Source organism: Manacus vitellinus, unplaced genomic scaffold (assembly GCF_001715985.3).
Source record: "Manacus vitellinus isolate BGI_N305 unplaced genomic scaffold, ASM171598v3 scaffold_8_pilon, whole genome shotgun sequence".
NCBI classification, from domain to species: Eukaryota; Metazoa; Chordata; class Aves; order Passeriformes; family Pipridae; genus Manacus; species Manacus vitellinus.
Window position 1 is genome coordinate 1025856 of NW_021940864.1, and position 27082 is coordinate 1052937.

Here is a 27082-nt window from a genome sequence, read left to right on the forward strand (position 1 = left end):
GAAACCATAAATATGTTGAAAAGAGAGAACTAAAAGCTTTTGCTTAGACTTTTCAGATGTTCAAAAAACAAAATTAGCCTTTGACATTTTACTTAGGCTAAAAAATGAAAGGCATTTAATCTTTATTGTTTAGAGTGCAGATGGTTGAAAAATTGTATTAATAACAAAAAAAGTGTTTTATTGTTTGTACTGCTGCCAGTGTGGGTACAACAAATAAAACTTAGCAAATTCAGAGTTAGAGAAACAATACGTGACTTGAAATACTAGATAATCCACAGAGTGGTTTTAGAAGACCATGAAATTTAGTATAGTAGCTCAAGCCATAAATCCTATTGTCTACCAACTGCCTTATGTGTCTGTGTTTAACATTTTAAGTGAAGAAATACTCCCATAAAGCAAGTATGCTACTGTTAACAGATGCAGATTGTGGTGAAAAAATTCCTTCATGCTCTCCTCTCCTTCAGTGTTGACCTGAAACACAATACCAGATTTTTTTTCGTATATATGCTTGTAAAAATGATAATAAATTTGTGATTAAGCTGGAATTACTCCAGTTATTCTGACTCCTCCTATGATTGCAGTTTCTCTGGATGAACATCAGTGCAAATATTGTTAGAATGAAGCCTATCAAGCATTTTTCTCTTACTCTGGGGTCTATTCCTGAACTTTTTGATGTTTTTTACAATCACAGGCATTATGTATGAATTGCTAAATAAAGTCAAACCTTCAGACATGTGATCCTGTATTAGCTATGACCTTAGCTAACAGGCGAATTGCCTTTTGCAAATAGTAAGTTATTTTGCAATGTGGTGGCGGATGAATAACACACAACAGCACCATTCCTGTAGATCAGATAAGAAAAATATACATGATATACTGAAATGGGGTAATTCCACGTAGCTTGATCCACTGCAGAGGAGCTGACCTGATTACTATTGAACCTTCCATGGATGTCGTACATAAATAATTAATGGCCAGTAGTGTAGAATGGGATACCTCTTTTGTAGGGATATATATGATAACAAAGAAGACATCAGAGGTAAATGCAGTAAGCAAATTACTTTCTTTAAAGCATAATTTTTAAAGAGCAATTTTGAGGCTTGTACTAAATTTAATGGTGTTTGAACTAGTTAACCTAAATTTACAATAAAAGAAAAAAATCAAAAACCAGCATCACTGAGAAGAAAAACAGAAGGTTGGCAACTAAGGAGCTTGATTCTGCTAAGGGGCTAAAAGATTTTTGGTCTTGTTACTGGTAGAAAACACAGAAGATATCATCCCAGAGACAGGTACATTTTCCTGAGAGAAAGCAAAAATGTTAAAGACCTCACTGCTGTGCTGGAAAACACAATAAAGAGGTTACTCCAGTAAAAATGTGCAAAGCATTAGGCCCATGTGAATTTGATTACTTAGTTCTGAAGGAAGTAGCATGAAAAATAGTTAAAATTAAAAATGCACATTTTTGATACTTTAACTCATAAGAACAAAAGATCTTATGGAGGTCATCAGCTTAACTGTTCAGCATTACACACAGGAAAGCATCAATAAAATGGACATCGGAGGAAACAAGTAATGACAGTTTAAATAACAACATATTAAAAATTTTCACCAGTAACAACAGCTGGCTACCTTGCTTCTCTACACAGTCCCAAAGCATAAAAACTATCCACTTACAATGACTGAGAAGCTAAGATCTGTCATTTTTCTCCTCCTGTTGTTTTTCCAGTGTAATACCTACCTTTCAGTACCGGATTCAGGACACCACAGGAGTTATTAAAACTTTAGCAGTAGTCTGATATCTATTTAAAGTAATATAGAACTTAAAAATCTAAACACCTGAGGTGTGTGACTATTTTCACACATCATTTAGCAGAATGCTGATCTATGCATTCATGCAAACCTGCTGCAGAGATTGAATTGCAACCTAAGTACTGAGAACAGTAGAAAATCTTGTCCTCTAGCTAAATAATTTAGACCTAACTTTGGCAAAGTATGTAACACTTTGCCTGTAGATGATGAATTCCTTCTGTCTGAACTTATAATTAGAAGCAAAATTCTCAGTTCAAAACCCATAGAACGCCATAAGACATAAATATTGCTAGCACTGAATACACAGATAAAAACTTTCAATGTCCACATCTTTATATGAGAAGTAAATAGATTTTGATATATATGTGAATTCTTGTAGCTACAAGAATGCACAGAAATGGTGTTGCTTCTTGAAGTGCAATCTGCAGAAAAACTTCAGTGTAAAGTTTAGATTGTGCAAAAAACAATACTTCTAGCAAGATTTGCTTGTCCTATCATTTGTACTAGGAACATTAACAAATAATTGGCTTACCTGTTCATTGAGCTTCCATTTTTCCATGTAAAGCTAGACAATAGTTCCTACAGGACTAAGTAAAGAACTCAGATATGGATGTGAAAGCTAAATGGTGGTTCAGAAACATCTGTAATTGTAATCAAAACACTGTATTTTAGAACATTTCTAGAAATCTATAGGCAAAGTGAAATCCATACTGTACAGCTTATATATTGTTATTTTAATGATCCTGGATCAACCAAAAATTATAGTATAATTACTTTGTACAAAAATAATTATCCTTACTGTATGCAATAAAGCAATTATTGTCTGAACAGGATTCAACATACTTTTAAATAGCTGAACATTTTTTTTCTGCTGGTTAAGCTTCTGTGTTACTTACTTTACTAGAGATATTTTTGGGAATCAATACATGTAATAAAAACATGGTCTGAACTTTTGGGAATGGTAGTCTTCCACCTAACACATCTGTTGTCAATTCACCCCAACCAGCAGCTACACACTCCTACAGCCACTTGCTCACTTTCCACTAGCAGGAAAAGGAGAGAATAGGAAAAGCAAAAGATAAAAGAAAAAAGCTTATGGGTCAAGATAAATACAATTTAATAAGTGAAGAAAAGATGGGAAAAATGCAAGTGATGGAAAGGCAATCACTTTTTCCTCAAGGAGGCCCATGCTCAGCCAGTCTCCAAACAATGGCTACATTTGAAGAAAAAAACTCACAGTTTTGTTGCTGAGCACAGCATTATGTGGTACAGAGTATCATTTTGGCCAGTTCAGGTCAGCTGTCCTGACTGTCCCTTCACAGTTTCTTGTCCACTACCAGCCTACTTGCTGGGTGGCAGAATAAGGACCAGAAAAAGCTTTGGTGCTGTTCAAGCACTATTCAACTACAGCCAAAGCATTGATGTGTTATCCATACTGTTTTAGTCCCAGATTCAAACCACAGCACCATATGGCTGCTACGAAAAAGTCGACTCCATCTCAACCAGACCCAACACACAACTACAGTCTTTCTTTGGTAGGTCATGCACATGTGTATTTTTTCAGGAATTCAATTCACTACATAAAATATATAATACAAACTTAAATCTCTCAATGCACATTAAAGTACTTTTTGAATAAATAGCAAAGTATACTCTATTGTTACTTTGTTCTTAGCTTCTTTATCAGATGCATGACTATCCTGCATAGGATTCAGAATGGTCATTTCACAATCAGCATTCATTGTGAAAGTAGTCTAGTCTTTAAATTTGAGCTTATTCAGGACTTTGATGTCCATGAAGTACATGAATGAGCACAGTGTGATGGACTGCATCTTGATACTTACAGAACACTGGCCAGAAGCAATCTAATCTCTATTAAAAGTTTCCTTTAAGAGTGTTTCTAAGGGTGTGTGATGTTCACAAAGACTGCAAGAAGGGGAACATAGTGCCAAAATTTAAATTTGCCATAAAAAAGAACACTGTCTATCTTAGCAACTTAGCTTTGGTTAAGAGGACTTTGGAACAAATATTCAAGAAAATTATTTTTTAGCAGTAACAAAGCAAGAAAAGGATGAGTAACAGTAGGTCAGCAACCAATTACAATAAACCAATTCTTCAACAATTGTTAGAGATTGTCAAGAAGCAGTAAATGTCATGTAATCTTAAACAAATCTTTAGGCACTGTCTAGCACTATATTCTCTTAAGCAAGCTAGAAAATCTTGGGCTAGATTAAGTTTCTAAATTGCTAATAAATTGCATACAAAGTTATCTGAATAACTGTGCACGTTGTCAATAATTCCCTGCCAAAGTGAAAAGACAAAGCAATCACAGGCGTCCCTCCTGGAATCTATTCTTTGCTATATTTCTTTAATCAGCCTGGATGGTAGAGCATAGACCAAGTTTATTAAGTCTGAGATAATATAGAGCTGGGAAAGAGGAACCATATACTCAAGAGCAAGCTTTGAATTCAAAATCAGCTTTGACAAATTAGAGAAAAGGACCAAAAGATATGTTAAAACTCTGTGGAAGCAAGTGGAAGGTGCTAGGCGTAGGAAGAAATTATGGACAGCAAAAATATGCTGTAGAAAAAACTTGCTGAAATACTGTTTCTTTGGAAAAGAATCTGTGAGTCTGCATGTATCACATTCTGCACAGGGGTTACCAAAGCCATGAAGTTGTAAAAAAAAAATCTAGAGAACATTTTATCTCTTGTAAGAGGAAATACAGCTTGTAAGACACGGTGAAGTAATTATCCAATTTTTCTCAGTGCTGTACTCCAGGCTGGAGTTCTGCATTCAATTTTAAGCATTGCATTTCAGCAACAAAGCAGACCTGTGAAATAAAAAGCTAAACAATTGGGGATACATACCTTTACGAGAGAAATTACTAAGGGAGGACCTAATGGCTCAAGTCTGTGAAGTGATAGTATAAAAAGAAAAGAAATAATCTATTCTTCTATCCATGCTAGATAGGAGAAGAAATGATAGGGTTAAATTGCAGCAATTAAGTATAAGTTTAAAAACCAGGAAGAACTTTATTTATATGAATAATGAAACAGTGAGATAGATGTAATGGGAGTTGAAGATGGAAAGACATTAGATAAAGATTATAAGGAGTGACATGGATAGAGTTTATCCTACAGTAAGGCAGAAAAACATGCTGGATGGGTCTGGTTTTTATCACAATTAATTACATTGATATATCCCTGGAACGGAGTAAAATATTCTGCTTAACAGCTGGTGGCCACAGGATTAAATCTTACAGTACAGTAAAGGCCAAAGACAAAAAATAATAGTAGCTGTAAAAATTCATTATGTGATTATTTGACTTTTAATATGAAATATTTCTCCCTTTGGGTTAGAAATAATGATTTTTTTTTTCTCTTCCTTACTGCCAGTAACCAAGTTGTGGAAAACTCCTACTTGTTTCTACTTTGACTAACAACAGAGGGTGAGGGCTTCAGCAGGAGTTTGTTTCAGGAAGGAAGGAAGGGACAAGCCAAAGGACAGTAGTGGTAGAAAAAGTGGAGCTGTGGCAGTGTTTTTCTAGAATGATTAGAAAATGGGAAAAGAATCCAACAACACAAATTGTATTTCAGTTTGCTTGGTTTGGACCTTACAGGGTCATAAATAGCCAAAGAAATGACAGAATGATGTTTGGAACAACATAAACTTTTGGTTAAACTTTTCTACTTCTCCTGCCTCTGCTTTCTGGATTCTGTAGTGAGACAAAGAGGTGGATTAGGAAGTCAGAGTGAATTGTTTGTAATTACCTCTTTCCTGAAGTGGCTTGATGTTTTGGTACGTGATGTTATTGCAATGAATAATGTGTGGTGCTTTTGTTGTTCTGGTTGCTTTTTGAAGACCTTGTAGTTTGGACCCAACTGAACTGAATATTTCTCTTCCTTATTTCTCTCCTGAGAAAGTTTTTCTGCCTATATAACACCATTTCTTCTCTATTATGCTTGATAAGAAGAGATTTTTTTAACTTTCCTCTTGGTGGAAAAAAAAAAGTAAGTCTTCTTTATTTTCTTCTGTTTGACATTTTGTTCTTCATATTAAAACTACAATTCTTTCTACAGGAGACATAAAGCCAAAGGGAAAAAGGAAAGTCTGCAATAAATTAAATTTACACTTGGGAGGCATTTCCTAAAAATGAGTATACAAATCTGGGGTGCGGAAGATTCTGATCTGTTTCTTGCCCACGTAATTAATAGTAGGAGAACTGCTTTTTGTTATGATGAGAATTGCAAAAAATAGTAGTTCAAATAGTACTATTACTAAAAAAAAAACCACCAAAAACAGGTAGTCTAAACAGAGGAACAACCAGAATTCTTAGAATATACAAGCTTTTACAGCATGGTGCTAATAACACCAAGGTTGGGGGTTCAATCCCTATACAGGCTATTCACTTAAAGAGTTGGACTCAATGATTCTTATGGGTTCCTTCCAACTCAGAATATTCTGTGATTCTGTGATTTAAGACAACTTCCATGGGCACTTTCCCTTCTTAGTTTCCTAGCTGAATAAAATAAGGAGGTCACAAATTCTCATCACATTCGTCACTGTGTATTTTTGCCTACTTAAAAAAATTAGAGTTTTAGAATTAAATCCACCATCTCAAACATCACAATTTTCGCAGGTATTATAGTCTGAAGAAGCAGCATTAAACACAATTTAAATAATTCTCCTGTTTCAATAAAGTACTGTATGGTTGTATGATTCCATCTGATCTGTACATCACCTACCTGTAGACAAAATATTGTATGACTAAGCCTATGCAAACCTTCTATTATGGTTTTTATTCTCCATTTTTGTTGAATTGAATTCAAATTCTCCTATTGTGTTTTCTTCTGCTCAGCTGTGAGCAGGAGTCCTAGATACACATATTCACCTCAACTGAATGACTCTCACATCAGAGTTGACCACCACTTCTGCTTGCACAGAACTATTTCCTACCAAATTTTCTGCCTGCTTCATGGAGGCATTTGTATATATAAGCTGCTGAGGTCCTTCCATGAAACACACTATAGAATCATAAAGAGGTTTAGTTGCTTAACAAAGTGTGAGTAATTGATCAGTGAACTAGACAGACATTTTTAGTGACCAAACTTCAAAAATTAAAAAAAAAAAAGGAGTATAAGGAGAATGCACAAAAATTAACCTGAAGAAGAACCAATTTAAGAGGGCTTTTTTCCCCCAAGTAGTAAGTTCACCTGTAAAATACAGATTTGCAACAAGATTAAATGCTTGTTGTAAATGTTACTCTGCATTACTTAGTAACTATAATTGTTCTGTGAACTCCACATTGGAGTCATGGTATATCTGTAGCTGCCTGTAGAGATCAAGACCCCTATTTTCTCTTGATATTTGTTTACTAATAGTCTTGTGAACTGTCATTTCCATCTTTTTCATAACATCATGGCTATGTGACTCTTTTCTGTGAGGAGTGGTACTCATGTCCTAAGGGATGAAAATACTTTCTCAGACTCTGATTTTTCAAGGTACTGTGTAACTCCTGCATGGTTTTTTGAGGGCTGTATGATTTTGGGCTTTTTCTGTCCATATGGAGTATGACTATGAGTGTGTTAGAGTTCCAGAGTCTACTAAAGTATATTTTGTATCCCTGTAACGCAATGTAGCAGCCCTCAAAACCTTTTTAATCATCTGTGTAGCAATGAATGTAGTTGCATATTACATGTAAGTTGATATTCACATCATCTCTTCTCGAGAGGGTCCTGTTCTGCAAGGTGATGTGTCCTGTTTTACCAAACAGTTAATTCATTTCTGTTGTTCAGTTTGTTTACAAATATTTTTCCTTCATTTCAAATCAATATTAAATTATCCCTGTAATGTTTTGTTCACAAACCAATTTATAACAATGACAGGATTTGTTGATGCTGCACTGGAAATCAAATTTGAGCATATAGGTTTTCTAATTTCTCAGTGAAAAGATGTGTACTTGCCTAAGCTACTGATCTTAAACCAGTTGATTTGTGTGAACAACATCTCTCTGAGTTATGCTTTCCATGGCAGAGAAGGATGCCAGAAAATGTATTGCCTAGGAATTACTTCGTTTGAGGTATTATTGTTGGTAAGACTCTCTATAACTTAAGACTGTGTTTTCCAGACCAGCCAAATGCTTTCTGAACAATTGCATATGGAGTACTAATTCACACTGATCAATGAGTGTAATTTTTTTTATCCCTGGATATCAAGCTCAACTAGTTTCAGTCTAACTCTGGCTGGTAAACTGACCTCCACCTTTCTTTTATAGCTGTCAATAATTCTCCATGCACTGCACCAGAAGCACAGTGAGGAAAGACTTCAAATGGTACAGAGACTCACAGTTGTGTTCATAGTTTGCCTTGAATATATTTAGACTATTCTTTGAAGATGGAAAAAGGCAATTATCGATTTTTTCTTTTTTTTTCCTACCTAAGCCTGAAATTAAAATTCATTTTTAAATAGAATATATTAAAAAAAAGAACCAAACACAAAACTACCCGCCTATAGTTTATTTCACATGACCATATGTCTCAAAAAGATATAGAGGAACAGATCTGAAATATCAGTACTGTCTCCTTTAAGTGGCCCCAGTAAATATATTTGTTGAATTGATACAGAAAGAAAAAATAATCACTGCACCTGAAGAGAAAAAGAAAAAAAAAAGCTGGCTACAGTGCTTTATAATTGTTCAGAAAATATTTGTGCAAGGAATGACTCCTGGAAAACCTCCCAAGGTCAGTGAGATTCATGGGATTGTACTGAGTAAATTACACTAATTCTTATGTACTTAGTTTTCCCAAAAGAAATTGCTATTAATTTTCTTCTTATTTTCCTGTTTTTTATTTTTAATTCTTCTTTTTCTATTGTTGTTGTTATTGTTTTTGTTATTCTTCTTTAATGGGCATATAGTCTTTATATTTGCTACAAAAACTACCGAGTTCCAGGGGAGAATGTCCAATTTAGAGAGATCACATTTATACGTAAATGATACCAAAATGAGTGTCACTGTTGCACAAAGATGACTAAACTCTCTATGCAAACTTCAACCTTTACAGCCCAATCCTGTAATCCAGTTGCAAAATTCCTGTTGACCTGCAATTTCCAGTGGGACATTTATCTCATTTCAGAAAAGCATGGCTGCTGTTAGTGCTACATAGTGAACTTCAGTTTTTCTTTGTACCCTTGTTTTCTTCCAGCATCTGGGAACCCCATTCTTCAGATTTTAGAGAAACTGGGAATTAGAAAATGTGTTATTTCTACTCAGGTTAAATCTGTACTCCACTCTACTGAATTTGTCTTACCTTATTTACTGTTTGTGACTATAACTATTTTTACCGTATTTTGACAAATGAGAAAAAAATAGCCAACACTTGTATGATATCTTTTTTTCCTAAATACCTTTCTCCTCTTTTAAAACTCCAAAGTGCATGTAAGTTGAATGAAGCAATTCTAAGAAAAGAATTCCAATTTTAAATGAGTTTATGGGTGTTTCAACCAGAGATTTGAACTTGTGTTATAAGGGACTTCAACCAGTCTGCATATATTTGAAGTAGCTCTCTTGTCTCGGTGGAGGTTTGCATAACCACGTCTTCCATCAAAATCTACACTTTCCCACTGCATACTACTCAAATTCAGATGAAAAATTTATTTGACCTATTTTTACTATCTCAAATCATACCTAAATATGTATCTAAATATGTGTGTATGTAGGCATTCACAAATAAAACATATGAAGATGATTTCCCTGTGATAATATCAACATTTTCTGTGGTGCTTTTGTTTCATTTTATAAAATACCAGTTTATACAAACTACCTTGACCTAATTTATAATATGCAGCTTGGTGAAGCAACAACTACTCACTAGAGATGGAACTAAGCTCATTTTAACTACAGCATAAACCCAGATCTTGAAAACATTGTGGTAACTTCCATTACACTAAAAGCTATTGATTAGAAATGCTTCCCTGGCAGAAAATAAGTACTTGTGAACTCATTGTGTTCCAGTGATTCACCAGGAGACCTCAATAGGAGTTGCAGATGACAAGTAGCAGCACAGCAGATAAACCATGAAAATCAAGGAGAAATCCAGGTATTAGCCAAGCTGTATAAATTAATTAAAATATTTCTATCCCACCTGAATGGACTCTGAAGAGAATCCCATTGTATGTCATAAGAACTATTCCGCCCAGTTTTTCTATCTCACTTATTTTTTAATAGTACTTTACCTGCTTTGAGTATTTAAATTTTACACTTCTTATTAGGCTACTTGTTACTGGAGACAGGAAAAGCATGTAATGTAGGACATTACATAAAGGACATGTGCTTTTAATGTAATTTGATCGTAGTATTTGTTAGGATACATCTTTTATATGTGTTTTAAATACATATAGATGTCATTTGACACAGGACGTAAGAGTGATAAAAGCAAAGCTGCTTAAAGGTTATGGCAATGGCCTAACCAGAAGATGTATTTTAAGAATTTGGCCCCCTATGGAAAGTGGTGGTAACTCACTAGTAATGCAGACTGGATAAAAATTTGTAGTTGTCAATATTGAACGTTGAAGCACATTCAAAGTGATAAAAGAAAAACACTTGAGACCTTTATATTCTAAAGCACTTCTGGAGACAAATGGGTTTTTGGGGAGGGAGAGCTGGTTTGTTTTAATGGAAGTAAAATGAGGCGGCTGCACTCCACGCATTACAAGCATGTTTTGGGAAATGTGCTTTGAATTTTTTTTCTTTTTTCTAAGAAGCAAATTATTTACGAGCATTAGATGTTCTTCACAGCAGACGCTTTTGGAATAAGTATACATTTCATAAAGCAGGAAGGCACTTGAAATAAGCTGTAAAAAGCAGAATGAGAAAATGTATCAAGACTTTTTAACCTGCTGTGTGAAGAGGCTTTGCTATTGAGAATAACTTAAATGTTGTTAGTGGCTTTTCTACAGTTCTTATAATTTTGTTTTGGAACAAGCTATAATTGAACTATTTCCTTTACAAAAAACAACATACAAAAAATTCAAAATCCTATTAATTGATATTCCATTTTGAAGTTCATAAGCACCTTCATATGCTTTTGTTTTGTTGAATTGTAAAGAGACTTTTCCTGCAGTTCAATGTGATCTATTTCTGTCCCTTGGCATGATGTGACATTTTGGAGGAGTTTTGTGTTAGTGAAGTAAAATTTTTTCACATGTTCAGTGTGAAGATTGTTTCTGGTCTGGTTTTTATACATATGACTAGTTGGACCATACAACATCATTTATTGTTCACTGTGTTGGCTGCATTCATTATATTTATACACCCTTTACATTGCATAAGGTATTATTATCACATGAATGACTGTGCATATTCTTATGTGGTCTGTGTATTCAAAATAGACTCATAAAAGTTCCACCGCCTTCAAATACGAGTTTCTCTCATAGTAGATGATTAGTTTCTTTGTTCTGAAAATGTGATTGAAAAAAAAACGTGTGAGAAATGTTTGTGCTTTGTTTGGGAGGTTTGTTAACGTGATTAAGTACATAGGTTATATGATACAGGATCCTTGCTTTCATGATTATAATTCTGTTAATTGCCTAATGGCATAAATACTCTGCCAGAGAGCAATTTTAATTATGGTTTAGATGTAGGAGTTTTTCCACTTTGGGAACCTCAGAATTATTCCTCCTCTTCATGAATTAAAACTAGGAAGCAGATGATTTGTGTGTTCATTTCAATAATAGGCTAACAATCAAAAAAGATTTCTGTTATTTGCCAGAATTTACCTTACAGAGAAGGATTTTCCATATAGGACAGTTTACTTAATCCACTTATTATTAAAATTTTGTTTTAAAAATATAAGAAATACCATTCTATATCCTGCTTAAGATGTAACCTCAAAATGATGCTATCTAAGAAATACATTCAGAACACATTTTAATGGATATATTTATTCATATTACTCAACCAGTAATATTTATGTCTTTCCTGTTGCTCCTTCTATAGCTCTACATTTAGATGTTCTCATTAATTTCCTTCTAAAGTTCTATTTGACTCAGTCTCAGGAAAGGTCATACAGTATTCTTTACTGTCCATTTCTTATGTACTACAGGGAAATATACCACAGAGACAACTTTTTGTGAGGAAGAGTTTTTGTGAGAAGTTATTATAATTGGTTCTGATAAAGTTTGGTACCAGAAATAGTTCTTCACTAAAGAGTCCTATGTTGCTTTTTCTTGATGCCATCTTTGTTCTAACCAATTTGCCAACTGTAGAGGAGCTGACAACAGAAAAGATGCTTTGACATATTTTCATTGGCTACATGCTACCATGCTGATGTATTATGATGCATGACTTGCATAACTAAATAAAAAATAATTTTCACATGACTTGTACTGAAGGTAATGTCGGTTGTAAAGTGATTGAAGATGAGCATCAGAGTACTATCCTATTCAGAAAGGAACAAAGGTAATAAGGAAGATTTCAAGAATTGTCAAAGATTACAGTTATAGTGGGTGTCTGCTATAGTCCACTTGACCAGGACGAAAAAAAATGGATTAGGCCTTGGTCCTCACGGGGAACTTCATCACACTGATGTCTTCTGGAGGGACAACACAGCAGAATATAACCAATAAGAGAGGCTCCTGCAGTATATTGATGATAGCAGAGCCAATCAGGAGAGGTAGTCTGCTGGACCTCACACACCAAAAAGGAGGGGCTCGCTGGGAATGTGAAGATCAAGGCAGCCTTCAGCCTTGTCTGCAATGACCATGTGGAGTTCAGGACCTTGAAGACACAAAGGAGAGCGAGAAGAAATCTCACTTCAGGAGAGCTGACCTTGGCCTCTTCAAAGATCTGCTCAGAAGAGTCCCATGAGATAAGGCCCTGGAGTGAAGAGGGTCCAGGAAAGCAGTGGACCATTTATGGATCACCTCCTCTCTGCACGAGAGAGTTCCACCCCAACAGATTTGAAGGCAGGCAAAAATTACAGGAGCCTTGTGTGCATGAACAAAGAGCTGCTAGCCAAACCCAAATACGAAAAAAGAAGCCTTCAAAGGGTGGAAGCAAGGACAGGTAGCCTGAAAGGAATATTGAAACATTGTCTGAGCATTCAAGAATGAAGTTAGGAAAGCCAAGGCCCAAATGGAATTTCATCTGTCTAGGGATGTCAAAGACAACAAGAAGAGCTACTGTAAGTACATTATTGACAAAAGGACCAGGGAAAATGTGGATCCATTGTCAACAAGACAGGGGATGTGGTGACACAGGACAGGGAAAAGGAGGAGATCTTGAATGCCTTTTTGCCTCAGCCTTTACTAGCAAAAACAACCTTCAGGAATCCCAGGTCCTGGAGACAAAAGGGAAAGGGTGGAGCAAGGAAGATGTACCCTTGGTGGAAGAGGATCAGGTCAGGGAATACTTACGCAAACTGGGCATAAATAAGTGCAGGGCACCTGATGGGATAGATGAGATACACCCACATATGCTGAGGGAGCTGTAAGATGTTATTGTGAGGCCACTCCAGAGAGCCTTTGATCAATCATGGTATCTGGGAGAAGTACCCAAAGATGGAAGAATGCAAATGTCACTCCCATCTTCAAGAAGGGCAAGAAGGAGGATGAGAGAACTACAGACTGATAAGACTCTCTATGTTCTCTGGAAACAAGATGGAGCAGCTAATCCTGGACACCATGTCCAGGCACATTAAGGATGAGAAAATCATCAGGAGTAGTCAGCATGGCTTCACCAAGGGTAAGTCATGCTTGACCAACTTCATAAACTTCTTCTTGGCTATCTGGATTTCAGTAAAGCCTTTGGCACTGTTTCTCATAAGATCCTGATAGAGAAAGCATAGCTTACCCAGAGAGGTGGTGGAGTTTTCCAACACAGGATTTATTCAAAAGCCATCTGAACATGACCCTGGGCAGTCAACTCTAGATGGCCCTGTGTGCACAGGCAGATTGGACCAGACGATCTCCAGAGGCCTTTTCTACCTCAATCATTGTGTGATTCTTTGATAGTGATTAACTCTTAGGAAGAGAAGAACTAGCTCTAACTTGTTTTGGATTAATTTCTATAAAACCCAAAAATGTGACTGTTTTGAAATCTCTGCCTCTGCTAGAAATTTTATTTGTGCAATTCTGAGATAGAAACAGTCATAGACGAAAAATCACTGTAGCCAACCATAACATTGTCAATCAGAGGTTTACCAAAGCCCGTCAGGTAAAAGTTTCTCCTTGTCAGGAGACATCTTTTTCACCTACTCTCAAATAATGCCTGCATGTTTTTACCTCACTTGTAGCATTATAAAAGTTACATTATATATTCTCTTGTCAAGAAAATAACTGTTTAACCAATTTGTATCATAGTGATTATTTAAAATCAAGAACAGCTCTAAAGAATCTTGCTGATTTCGATGTGTGTAAGTACTCTATACACATGGTAGTTCAATCCAAGTATTCATGTGGCTACAAAAAAAAAAAGGTTTCATTTTTTCACAATTCCTAAAAAGTCTATGGAGGAAATAAAAAATACATTCATTCTTATTTTAGCTAAGGCTGACTAGATTTTAAGTGAAGAAATGTTGATCTTTTTAACACTAAAATTTCTTGTAATTAGATTAATTGTCATTATCTATAACAACTAATTAATCAGAATAACATTCAGCATTAGCATTGAAATGATTGCAGACTGCTAAAGCAGAAAATTAAGTTCAGGGTTTTTCTAAAAAATAAAGATATCTATTTTGTTCACTTGCAGTCACAGATAGCTGTGATTAAATTTTAATTTGATGTCAAATTAAGAACTCGGTTGCATTACACTGACTTCCAAAGTACAGCTCTACTCACTTAAGAGGAGTTTCCCATTTAAATGAACAGAAGGTTTGTTCTTTCAAAGACAGGTTCAGCTCAGTTCACATCCACAAAATGAATCTCAGTAGTAGCTAAGAAAATTTCATGGTGACTAGCTGAAGAACTATACAACAAAGTGATTTTGAATATTGGTACTCTATTTTTAATTGTGTACATCGCGTCTTCTACATTTTTAGCTGCTAACTCTTGAGAACATTTCATACCAAATTGTCTTCTGCCACCTGTGGTAAAGTTATAGCATCACAACAGCACACAAACATTCCTCATTTTGGTATAAAGACAGCGTGTGAATACAAAATTATGGCTGGCTTTGCATGCAGTCCTGTTAATTTTGGTGTTGTACTAGTCTGGGAAGGCACAAATATCCAACTACAGAGTCAGGGCCTGAGTGAACATCTCAGATAGGCAAAATGTGCAATATATGTCTTCACCCTTTAGTAAGTACTATAAAGGAGAAATGCTATATTTACACAGTAGAGATTGTGCAAGTGTAGATAGCTCACTGTACAATAAAACAACAGTAGAAAAGTTTCAGGAAATGTTTAAAAACAATATCTTTCTCATGAACAAAACCCCTCACCTCTCCTGCTTTGAGTGTCCTGCTCATGTTATCCACTGGATCATCACCTCTGTAAAGCTGCCATTGAATTGGAAAATTACTTCTGCCATTCAATCACTGCACAGGGTTTTTACTCACTGTCAGCTCAGCTAATCCTATTCTATTAATGGGTCTAATAGACAAGTTTTCTTGAAAGGATGATTGGACAGGGATTTGATTTCTTCTGATAGTAACTGGGGCCTGATTTTGCAGCCTCTTGGATAAACATAATTGACTACACAAAGCACAGAGCAACAAGGAAATATTGAGCCAGTTTCTACTCTCACATACATCAAAACAAGCATTAGTAATTCTGAAAAATCTTTATTCCTCATTTTGCAATGGTTTCTTAAAGAAGTTGTTGAAATAAGTTATGAGTTTGTCAAATTAATTTCAAAACAAGTATTCTTAAAATAGAAATACCCTTGTCACCCCATATCACTTTCATAGAACATAATCTGTACTTGAAATTACTCTCTGCCAGCCAGAAGAGTTAATTCTGTATGAGAGGTTTTGATAAGAATAGCCTGAAAATATGTTTTCATGTCATGTACCCAGCAGGGCTAAATTGAAGAAAATCCAAAGGAAATGCCAGGAAAAAAAAGTCAGACCATGTAAAGTGGACCATATACAGTCAGTTCCTAGTTCTATTAGTTTATCCATTCTCTGTGATAAGAAAGAAGACCCCTACTGATTGCAAGGAAGAGGTCCAAAAGCACAAGTCAAAGTAAAGTGTGCAAATCTCGGAGATTTTCAATGGAAATTGAATGTTTGAAATCCAGAGAAATGGCTCCAGAGGAATGGAAAAAGAGCAGCAGTTCTTAAAGAATATCTGATTACTAAGCAAAATGTATAGATTTACATTGTGCTTCATTTCCTTCATTTCCATAAATTAAAACAGTGAGGAGGGAACGTGGTTATTGACTGGCCCTCACTTATGCAAATGACTTATTTCTCCTTTCATTATCTCTAATTTTTACATTACTAAATTCAGTTATTAAAAAACCTTTGATTCCTGGTTGTTGTTACTGCAGCCATGACACAGATGCAAGAATGCCTGCCCCAGTGACTGATGCAAATTTCTTTAAAGCATTGACGTACTGCAAACAGGTTGTAAGTTTAGTAAATATGAGAATAGAAAGACCCATTTTGGAGAAAAATAATTAAATTTATCGAGGTGACAAAATAAGGCCAAAGTAAAATCATTTGGGATTGTAATATAATTAAAAACCAGGCATTTGTATATCTACATCATGATCTCTCCCATGAGTCAGTCCAGGTTTATTTTGAAGTATGGTAAAAATTACTAAAATAAGAGGACAAATAACTTTCCAAAAATGTCAGTTACAGGAAGCAGTTGAGAAAAAGGAGACATAAGTATCAAAATGTACCTATTTGTTGACTACTGTGGCTCCAAAGAAGCGAAAATAGAAATTCAGATGTGCAATATCTAAAAATATGTAATGCTAAAATCATCAAATATTAATAACATTAAGCTAAAGCAATGTTGAATGAGTTCATGTTTGATACACTTGTGATGATAAGCGATAGAAAAGTGATAAATCTGCATTGTAATGAAAAAGCACCAAAAATGTTGCCTCAGAAAGAGTAGTCATTTAATTATGCCTTGATTTTGATTCTGTTTCTCATCTGCAGATAACTGGAGAGGGCATTAAAAAATATAACAAGATGTAGAAGTAAATTGGGGAGAGGGGTATTTTCCTGTTGCGAACAATAGGGGGAAATAGGTATTTGAATGATTTTTTTTCACTCATTTTATTTGATTTCCTCATGGGAAATATTTCTTAGTGAGCTGCTTGTGTAAATGATGCCGAGATTGATTCTGAGAAAACAATTTTTTGAACATTTCTTGTTTAGCAGGGTGTCAAAGTATTTGCTGCTGTTTATATTTGGCTTCTGTTCTCATTTAACCAGAGTAAATTCATATATTCATATGAGTTATGCCCAGAATGTACTGCTATGAAAATACTAACCTGACCTCCTAAATGGCAAAAAGCAAAATTTATTCCAGTGATACCTACAGTGCAGCCCAAAAGCAATAATTGATACACAGTTTCTCTTAGGGAAAGGCTCTGTCTCAAGATTTCAGGGGAGAATTTCCTAGAATGTCCCATGCTTATTTATCTTTTTTGAAAAGTTTCATCTGCTTTTCAGTTTGAACTTTTCTGACTCTTGATCCCTATATTTATCTAGTTGAAAGAACTTCCAGCTATCAAGAATCTTTCTCCCAATAATGATAGTTACAGTCTGGGTTCAAGGCACCTCTTAATCTCATCTTGGATATATTCAACAGGATGAGCATCTTGGGGCTTTCTTTGTAAGATATAGTTGCTGAGTTTTCTTAGGTTTTTAGTGACATGAATCACTGTGGGGAAAGTTTTTTTTTGAAACCTCTCTCATTTTTTACTTCCTTTTAAATATATGAGTATTGGAACTAAACACAATAATGACTTTAGTTATGTCACAAAAAGCAATGCCATTTTCTATTTCTGTTCATTATTTCTTTGCCTGAGCATTAAAAATTTGCCTTGCCCCTCCTACTTGCTGTTTCACACTAGGAGTTTATTTACAGTAGCTTAACTAAAATGATCTTTTTGTTATTTCATTCTCAAAGTGCTTGGGATACATAGCACTGTCTAGAAAATGTGGCCTCACCTAGAATAAATTCATGGAGGTTTGGAGAACTTACAGAATTGTACTGAACTTGGGCTTCTAAAACCATCTAATTTTACCCTAATTATCCTCATTTACCAGAAAGCCTTGTCCTTATTTTCAGTCAAGACAGGTCATTTGCGCTCCTGGTGGTATCTCATCTTTCTTCCAGGCATTCCAGAAAAGAAGGGATCTTCACAGAGATAATGGAGCTAGAACAGAACCAAATTCCTGTTGCTCTGAAATTTCTCCCCTCACACACACAAAAAAAGTCATTAGAGTCCCTGTCATATTTCTACTCACTATGCTGGAAAATCCTCTGAGTGGGCCTATCCAAAGTTTTGTGGAGACTGAGAGAGGCCCTACATTGACTTGAGACCTAATGGAGCCATGTGGAAACATAGGAGCCCTAAATTCTGGTAGATTTGTAGATTTTATGTATGAATCCCAAACTTTTGTCCATGAAGCCCAGCTGTAGGATATACTGTTTCCTATTTACATAGTGTTCAAGAAGGCTGCTACAAAATCAGAGTTCTGCACTAGTTATCTATGTAATACATGTCTAATTATTCATATTACAATCAATAATTGCAATCAATATGTACAGTGGTTTTCAAAAGTACATTTCTAAAAAATGCAAATAAATCCTAATGGAATTTGTCAGGTACACAGCACTTGAGAAGATCAATGGTAATAGCCACAGATATTCAGTGTATTGCTTTAGTTCATCATTGTTGACAATATGGCTGTTCATGCTTTATAACATACTTGATAACATACTTTATGTTTTCATATCCTTTCCAAATACTTTGTTTCAAACCACATGTTAATAAAACAAATTTCTCTAACAATTTGAAAAACTGATGGGAGAGGCTAAATTACATTATCCAAGAGATGCAGGGTGCAGTCCCACAGAAAAATCTGCCCCTTGAAATGACAATACTAAGTACAGGATTTTTAAGGAGATAAATTTATAGAGAAATATTACTATGCATTATTCTTTGTATCTTAAACTTCTAGCCATCATTTTTGTTGCAAGACACCTTCATAATATAGCTTTATTTCAGGCTACTTCCTCAGTAGTCATGCTTCTGAATATCCTTTGAAATTTCATGATCTGTGTCTATGGTCTGTTATATCCTTCAAGCTGGAATGTGATTTTGAACTATAATTAAAAAAAACCAAACTACAAACCTATAGAAATGCCTCTTCTAATATGTTGTTTCTTATTACGTTATTTCTATTTTTGTAACTTCAAAATACTAAGGTACTGTTTCTTCTGTTTATCATGAAAATGCCGTTCTTATATAATTGTCAGGTCAAATATTGTGTTTTGTGTAGTTCAGGTGTAAATATTCTAGCAGATGAAAAAATGTAATAGCAGAAATAACTACTAAACATATAAGCAGTTAGTTATCTTTTTTAAAAAAACAAGGTTTCCATGAAGAATCACCAAATAATAAAATGATTCTTGAATTATTTAAAAGATACTGTAAAAACATTAGTCCCATTTTTATATGTCACTAAATCATAGTGATATGCTAAAATAATTAGAATTGGTTGGGCTTTTACTGCAAAAAAACATGGAGCAGATTCTGCAGCTCAACAGGGACAGGCTGAGACAATTCATCTGAAGATAATAAGCCAGATTCACAGCCTGTGTAAGTTGTATAGTTCTACTGATTTCACCTGTGTCACCCCAGATTTAAATCAATTCAATATTTGGCTCAATATGCACAGTCAACAGATTACACCAGTAGCACTGAGAGCAGACTTTGGCCAGAGGAATTAGGTTGTAAACACTGAAAGGAACAGTGCAATTTACTTTTGATGGTGGTGGACATCAGGGAAGGTCTGGGAAATAAGCATTTGCAGTGGATGAAAAACCATCTATCTCGAGAGAGCAGCTTGGTGTAACATAAAAATAGAGGGCTCTTCAAATCTACTTGAACCCAGAGTGCTGAAGGAAAAGTTACATGTGTGGCCAATTGTCCCAGTGCTTGTGGAGGCTCTAAGGCCGTTCTGCTCCTCTCCTGCTGCGCTGACAGTCCCTTTTGTCCTGTCCTGGGGCTATGCATTGGTGAAAGTCAGCTGGTGCAGAAAAGGCAAAGAGTCGTTCTGTGCCACTGCCTACAGCAGTTAGGACTTGCCATTTTGGGTCTTGAAAGGCTTTGGTTCCATAGATGTCAACAGAGCTACTCAGCAGGCAATAAGGACCACCAGAGTGGATGGGTGTAAATGTGGGTAAATTCAGACTATGAGTGGATCAGCAGTGATAGAAACGTGCGATACAGCTCTGCTCTACAGCTCTACCATTGCAACTCTAATGGTATAAATTCAGTTACTCCTGATTTAAATGAGGAAAATTTTGTTCACTCTGAACTGCAACTTGATTGTATACGTGACTTTCAAAACAGTTTCCCTTTTCTTCCTTTCTTTTTTTTTTTTGTTTGTTTTTTGTTTTTGTTTTTGTTTTTTTTGGGTTTTTTTCAAGAGAGGCTGAAGTAAGCAAAATGAATAAAAAGCGAAGTTAGAATTTGGGTCTTCTGGCTTCTTCTCAGCCTGCTGAGAAGAATAGGCCATGCCAAGAAAATGAGAATCGGGAAAAGCTAGCAAAGTGTTAGTGATACGGAAATATATCTGCCATCACAAAAGAACCACTTTAATTAAAGAAAATTGCTCAACACTAATCTATCGTAAAAACCTTGTAAAGTACCATAAAGAAGCTGAACTAATTTTTTTCTTAGATTGCAAAACTGTTTAAGATGGTTTAACTTACCATGACAAAAACATGTTGAGGAATGAATTTTCATTGCTGTTTACTGACGCGTAGGGGTTTGGCTATTTTATTCACGGAGTAGGAATTCAACTCTTTAAATTTTATTGAATTGGCAATGTTTTGACAGCTTAACTTACTGTAAGTTAAAAGTTTAATCAATCAGACGTTTAGGGCAAGCTGCTTAGCTAGTATAAATCTTTCTGGTGAAAGTCATCATAAAAGACATACCCTAAGAACAGGGGTTGTGATATACAAAAATATGCTACACCCTGTAGCCAGATTAGTTTAACCATCTGATGCTACCTGTGACATCATTTTCAGAACTCTTTTCTTTGAATTTGACATCATGAGGAACCAAATTGACCTTTTAACAAGTTCATGTGCTAGTTTTAAATAAACATGTTAAGCTAAACATGGAACCCAAAACAGCGCCATGGCAGTGTTGGTATAGCAATTTACCAACACTGTGATAACCAGAATTAGATGAAAGAACCTGAAGTTATATTACAATTGAAATAATTAATTTATTTTTCATTGAGTTTGGGGGTTTTTTTGGACTTAGAGAAAGGAAATTACTATAAGCAGTTAAAGGTAGAAGCTCTTCCAGAAAATTTGAGCTAAAAGTAGCTATTTCTAATAGCCCAAATATCACTGGAATTTACACTGCATATAAAACATAATATCTTTATCTTTTGACACTGCGTGTTTTTCATTTTCTCGGTGAATTTTATTCGATTTATTGTTCTGGAGGTATCCACTCACAACAGGCATACTGCTCTTGATATTGTATTTTTTTTTCAGTCTCTTACTTTCCTAAATGCATGAAACAGTATGCATCCTTTGCACTTTCATTACTAAACTTTCAGACAGTGAGATTTTAGAAGTTTAAATTTAGAGTGTGTTAATGGAAAAGGTGACTTATAATATCTTAAACTGAATAACTTTATCTGCTCTGACCTATGAGTATTACAACTAAAAACTGAGAAACTTAAACCCTTAGTATTCATCATTTACAGTAGTTGTTTTTTTAAAGTGGTAGATTTTTCAAATTATTTATCGGAGCACTGTCTATTATGATGCTATTTTTCAGTGCTTTCTGGAATTAACTTATAAAGGCTTTTCACTATGATAAGTGACACAGTCTGGGAGGAAATGACTACGCTTAAGAAATATCATTGCACCCAGTTCTGTGTAACTTGTTTTATTATTTATTTATTGGTTTACAATATATCAAAATTAGTTTAGTTTCATGGTCATGAAATGACCTGTAATGACAGAACTGGGCTTCAATTTGCAATGGCTTCTGCTTAGTCCCCAGGAAGTGTTAGTGGAGATGGCACAAACTGCAGGAAGAGATCTCCCAAGCAGTCAGACTGCTGTGTTGTCACCCTCCTCCATTTCTTTGTTGGTTCCACACAGTCCATCTCCTTGACTTGTGTGTTGTTTTTCCTTTGTTAATTTACCTTTCCCATTTTTTCTCTCCCCTGAGATATCTTTGTACTCTCTCCTATCCTCTCCTTGGTCAGAATCATAGTGGGCAACAGAGAAATTCTCCCTCAAAATCACCCACCCAGTGGAGGAGCTAAAGACTAGACACCACCATGAGTTTTAGGACACTGAGCCTGTTTCTCAACTTTAAATTCTGTCCACTTTATTAGCTGAGGCTCAATTCCTAGTCCTCTCTTGCTTTGTAGACTTTGGGGGAACCTTATTTTCCATGCCCCACATTAGTGTTGGGTTGAGGATAGAAGGCCAAATTATTGCTTGTTGAAAGCAGCCTTTTTAGGGGCAGAACCCATGCCTGGGACTGCTGTGGCCTTTGCTTGCTGGGCCAGGCAGAGAATTTGTTGATTTTTTACTTTTTTTTTTAAAGAGGTGCAGGTTTCTGATGCTGACAAATGTTGTGGAACATGATTCTATAACTCTGACTTATTGAACCCAGTTTAAATGCCAGTTTCTCCATGCTGGGTTTGGAGATTTGACCCAATGACCAGAGTGAGTGCCTCAGTAATGACTGCAGGATCAGACACGCTGCCTGTGGTAACATCTTCACAGCATATTCAAAAATTTAGCTTATCTGAAATTTAAAATCACCTATTTCGTACAGGTTGTTAAGGAAAATTCAGAATAGGAAAGTAGAACCATATTAACTTAGAATTCCTATCACAAATGACTGGTGGCTTTAAAATATATAGTTATAAAAGTCTTACAAGAAGATCCTCTGATTAATGACCAATAATAATAATAATTGCACGTACAAAGAGCTGCAGTAAATGCTGTACAATTTTTGCACTTTGGAAAGAGTATTGTTTTATTTCATATCACATAAAATTTGTTAAATAGACGAAACACTGCTTCCCTGGTGCTTTTGTTTTTCCCTCTGGATTGTAGCAATGGAGCACTTGCATGTTGTGTTTGATGCCTTGCATGATGAAGACATGCAATGGCAAGTTCCAGTCTGCATGCTGCTTAATGAATGTTTTCCTTTTCTCTCCTTCCCTGTTATGTGCTTACAGAAGACAACTATGTGGAAGGTGGGTGCTTTCTACCTTATTTTCCTAAGCTCTTGTTTTTCCCTTCTGTTTAGTGATTTTTTTTCCCTTCTGCTTAATGTTATAAAAGTACACATTCATTCAATACGGTAAGTTGCATTTTTTACCCATAAAGGTATACAGGTTTATTAAATAAGTGTGATTTCTTTTTCCATACAGAACACAAGCAAAGCTCCATTTTAATCTTGGCCTTATTGGTGTAATTCCAGAATATCCCCACTGAAACAATGGAATTTGTACTCATATGACTGATATCACCCTTCAGAATCTTTCAGGAGATTTGCAGAAGGACTGATTTCTTCTAATGTTCTGTATGAAAAACACTTCAAGAAACTATTTGTCTCATTAGCATGGAGCGTAAATCCTCCCAATAAGAAAGTAATGCATGTTAAATATCTATCTTTTAATTGCTTAGGAAAATGGAAAGCGCTTTTCTCTTTAACACTATAAACCTTGCTTACTTTAATATCCTTTACAGCACAAAGTTTTAGAATAAAAAGATTTTCTGTCTAACTTTTCAGCATATTGCACTTGCCTTTTGGACATTGTGAAAGAAGCAGTATGTGATTTTAATAATTATGTTGGTATGTAATTGAGTACCTTTAAAGAGAGTATGGCCTAGGGCAGTGGAAACTAAAGCATAATGCCATCTAGCCTGAATATTGGTAAGTAAGTCTATTAGCTGGTAAATCATACAAATATATAATAGTTTTAATGGTACAGAATGTGTTTTACAGATCAGTTATTTCAGGAAATCAATACTGTGTTTTTGCTTAGAAGCCAAAAGGGGCAGGTGCTTTTTTATTTACAAGTGCTTTTAAGTCTCTCTGGGGTGAATCTTTGCATACTAGATAAATGATTATCTATCTGAAAAATTAATTTATCTATCTAAACTGAGAAATTGCTTTTATTTTATTCCAATATTTTAAAAAATATTTTTAAAACAAGGAGTTTGTAAACTAACCATATGCAAAGTGACTTCCCTGGAACTACTCTGACCCAGGGTCCTCTAGTGAGCCACTGTTAGGCCTAAATTCATGCAGGTTTCAAGTCACCATAGGCCACTGCCTGCTCAGTGACAATTTTCTAAGGAAGCCTGGAAGTATTGGTACTGCATTTCTCTATGCTACTCTATTCAAGGGTGAAAAGAGATACTCAGATTTAACACACAGACAGTGCTGTGCAATTTTGTGAAAATATACGTTACCCGAGGAGAAAGAAAATTTAAACAATTCCGGTGCTTTAATTGTGTGCACTGTCACACACATACAATGCAATTTCATTTTCATTGTGAGATAAAAATGTCTTCAACAACACTGGGATAGCAATTCTAACAAAAATATAAAAGCCTAGAAAGAACTACCTAATCTTGTATTTGATCTGTGCATAAAACTCTTGCTGGTGTCAACATGAGTCTTAAAATTTGAATTAGGTTCAGCATGAGTAGATAAGGAGGTTCAATTGCATTTCACATACTCGTTTATGCACAGCAGTACAAGATAAAGCCTGGATAACAGTTAATCCAGACTTTACCTGAATCTAATTCTTAAAACTGCAACCTTATATTTATTCCAATGCAGGTCTGGATACTTATACATACATTAAAGTTACAAAGGATGAATATGTAAAGAATGGAAGCATAGAATGGTGTACCCAAAGCACAACATGAAAACTTAACTGAGATTTTTTTCATCTTTGATCTCTGTGATATCTGAATATCTCTGTAATTTAGGCTACATAAAACCTAGAAATATTTAGTATTCACAGAGTTAATTTTATATATATATATATATACTGCTGGTATGGAAAGGCTGCAGTTTTTTCATTTTACTGAAGTTGTGCTAGGGTTGAACATGTTCACTGCAGGTTTATCACATTTAAGTTTTGTTTTGACCCTGTGCTCTGCATGGAACTCACACACCAAACTATGAAAATATCCTATCTTCATATCTACTTCCACTATCCCACCCTGCGCCCCTTAACTCTCTCCACTCAGAGCCAAGTTCAGGATATAGTTGGAGTGGATCACGCCTGAGGGATTCCTACTAAATGTTGAATTCCTAATTCACAAAGAAAAGGCTTTTATCAGTCCTCTAATGAAGTCATGGTGCACAAATGAGTATTTTCAATGTATGGGATGCCTATACATGGCTAGTTAAGGCTAGAACTTTCCATGACTATTTGTTGTGGTACTCTCTAATACAAGCAGACTTTTATTTTGGAAATCTAGCAGTGATTGCTATCATGCTAGATTTAGCTACATCAGTTTAAACCACTCTCTGGAACAGGTACTGTAGTAGTAATTCTTCACTCTTCCAATAACCTTCATCCATAGATTGCAAAAATATAAAATAAGGTAGGTATCATTATGTGCTTTTAGCAAGTAAATATAGGTGACCTTACTGCTTTCAAATAAAGTAACAGAGAGAGTCAAACAAAATACAGTGTCTTGAAGACTAGTACTGAATTTTTAAATAGGTAGATGTTTGTTTGGAGTAGGGTATGTTTCTTACATTTACTCGACTGCCTTTTTTCATTGAATAACACTGTAAGTGACTTAAAATTCAAGTAGTTTCTATGATATTTTCAAGAGGCACTTCTGTCATTTACATTTTTTTTTCCAAATTATGTAAGAATCATGTATTTGCAACTGACCAATTTCACATATAATTTTAATAAAAGTAGTAGCTATCAAGCAGTGATAATCTGGTTCTTTTGTTTGGTTTTGTATAGCTAAAAAGTTCATATGTAAATGTGAACTAGTAAGAGATAACCTTCTTTGCATTCCCCTAGGAGACATGACAGTGATTTGCTTCATACTTTCGAGGAGCTGAAAGACTCACATAAAGTAGTGGCTGCAAAGTCACAGTTTTATTAAAGAAAAAGATGTTGTAATGTTCGACTGGTTTCACTTTTCCTCTATCAAATACAGTTAAGGTCAAGTCAAAAGTCTGAGATTTCTTGCTGTAGTTGCCAACAAGTTAATCAATCACAAGAAGAGACTGATACTTCCCAAAGGCCATGTGGCAAGGGATCCAAGCAAGAACACCCAGCATTAAAAGAACGAAGCTCAGCTGGTCTTTATACACTGCTGTGTATTTAGGATGTCTCTCTTGCATCAACACTTATAAAGAACACTCATGAAAACATTTCTACTCTCTTTCACAAGCTGCAAACTGTGGTACAGCTGTGTGATGTTTCCCAAGCAATGCTTATGCAGGCATCCCTTCAGGATCACAGTCAGCTTTCATTTACATTGCTGTAAGCCCCAGGTAATCCCACCAGTTGCAGAGCGCTGTATTTGGAAACAGAATTTATTGCACAAGAGATGAGGCACATCAGGCCCTTCAGTTTAACTACACATCTAAAACGGGTGACATTAAAAAGCACTAATTCAGCAAAACCATTGTCAGTGTGCTTGGAACACTGTCAGTGTGCTTGAGATTTGGAACTGATAAGATACAAATCCTTTCAGGCTGATTGCAGTTGGGAGTATCTTTGAACTCCCCCCCCCAAATACTATGAGTCATTTGTGCACCTAATTTTCTTTGTGAATTAGAAATCATAGGAACTCTCTAGGAAGTCTGCTTTTCAATAAAGAGTAGGATATTTTATTGCTCACCTTCTTTGTGTGAATTAATTTCAGTTCATTGCAATTAAGAAAATAATGTATGGCTTTTAGTAGTTGTTGGAGAAGAGGAGCACATTTAACACATGAACAATTAATAACTTCTAAAATGGATCCCAAAACAGCTAAGTTCAACAAGAATAAATCTGTTTTTTAAATCAGGCATAAAATGTGAAGAA

General features: G+C 35.3%; 1 protein-coding gene across 22 annotated transcripts in view; it reads left to right on the forward strand.

Annotated features, from left to right (window-relative positions):
• Nucleotides 1–27082, forward strand: part of NRXN1 (neurexin 1) — a 705404-nt gene that overhangs the window by 48752 nt on the left and 629570 nt on the right. For 14 of the 22 annotated variants that reach the window (XM_029965155.1, XM_029965167.1, XM_029965169.1 and 11 more), the window contains exon 2: nucleotides 23240–23257. The exons of the other annotated variants lie outside the window; for them this stretch is intronic. In XM_029965155.1, coding sequence (XP_029821015.1) covers nucleotides 23240–23257 — 18 coding nt within the window. The remainder of the gene's footprint in view (nucleotides 1–23239; nucleotides 23258–27082) is intronic. 22 annotated transcript variants of the gene reach the window in all.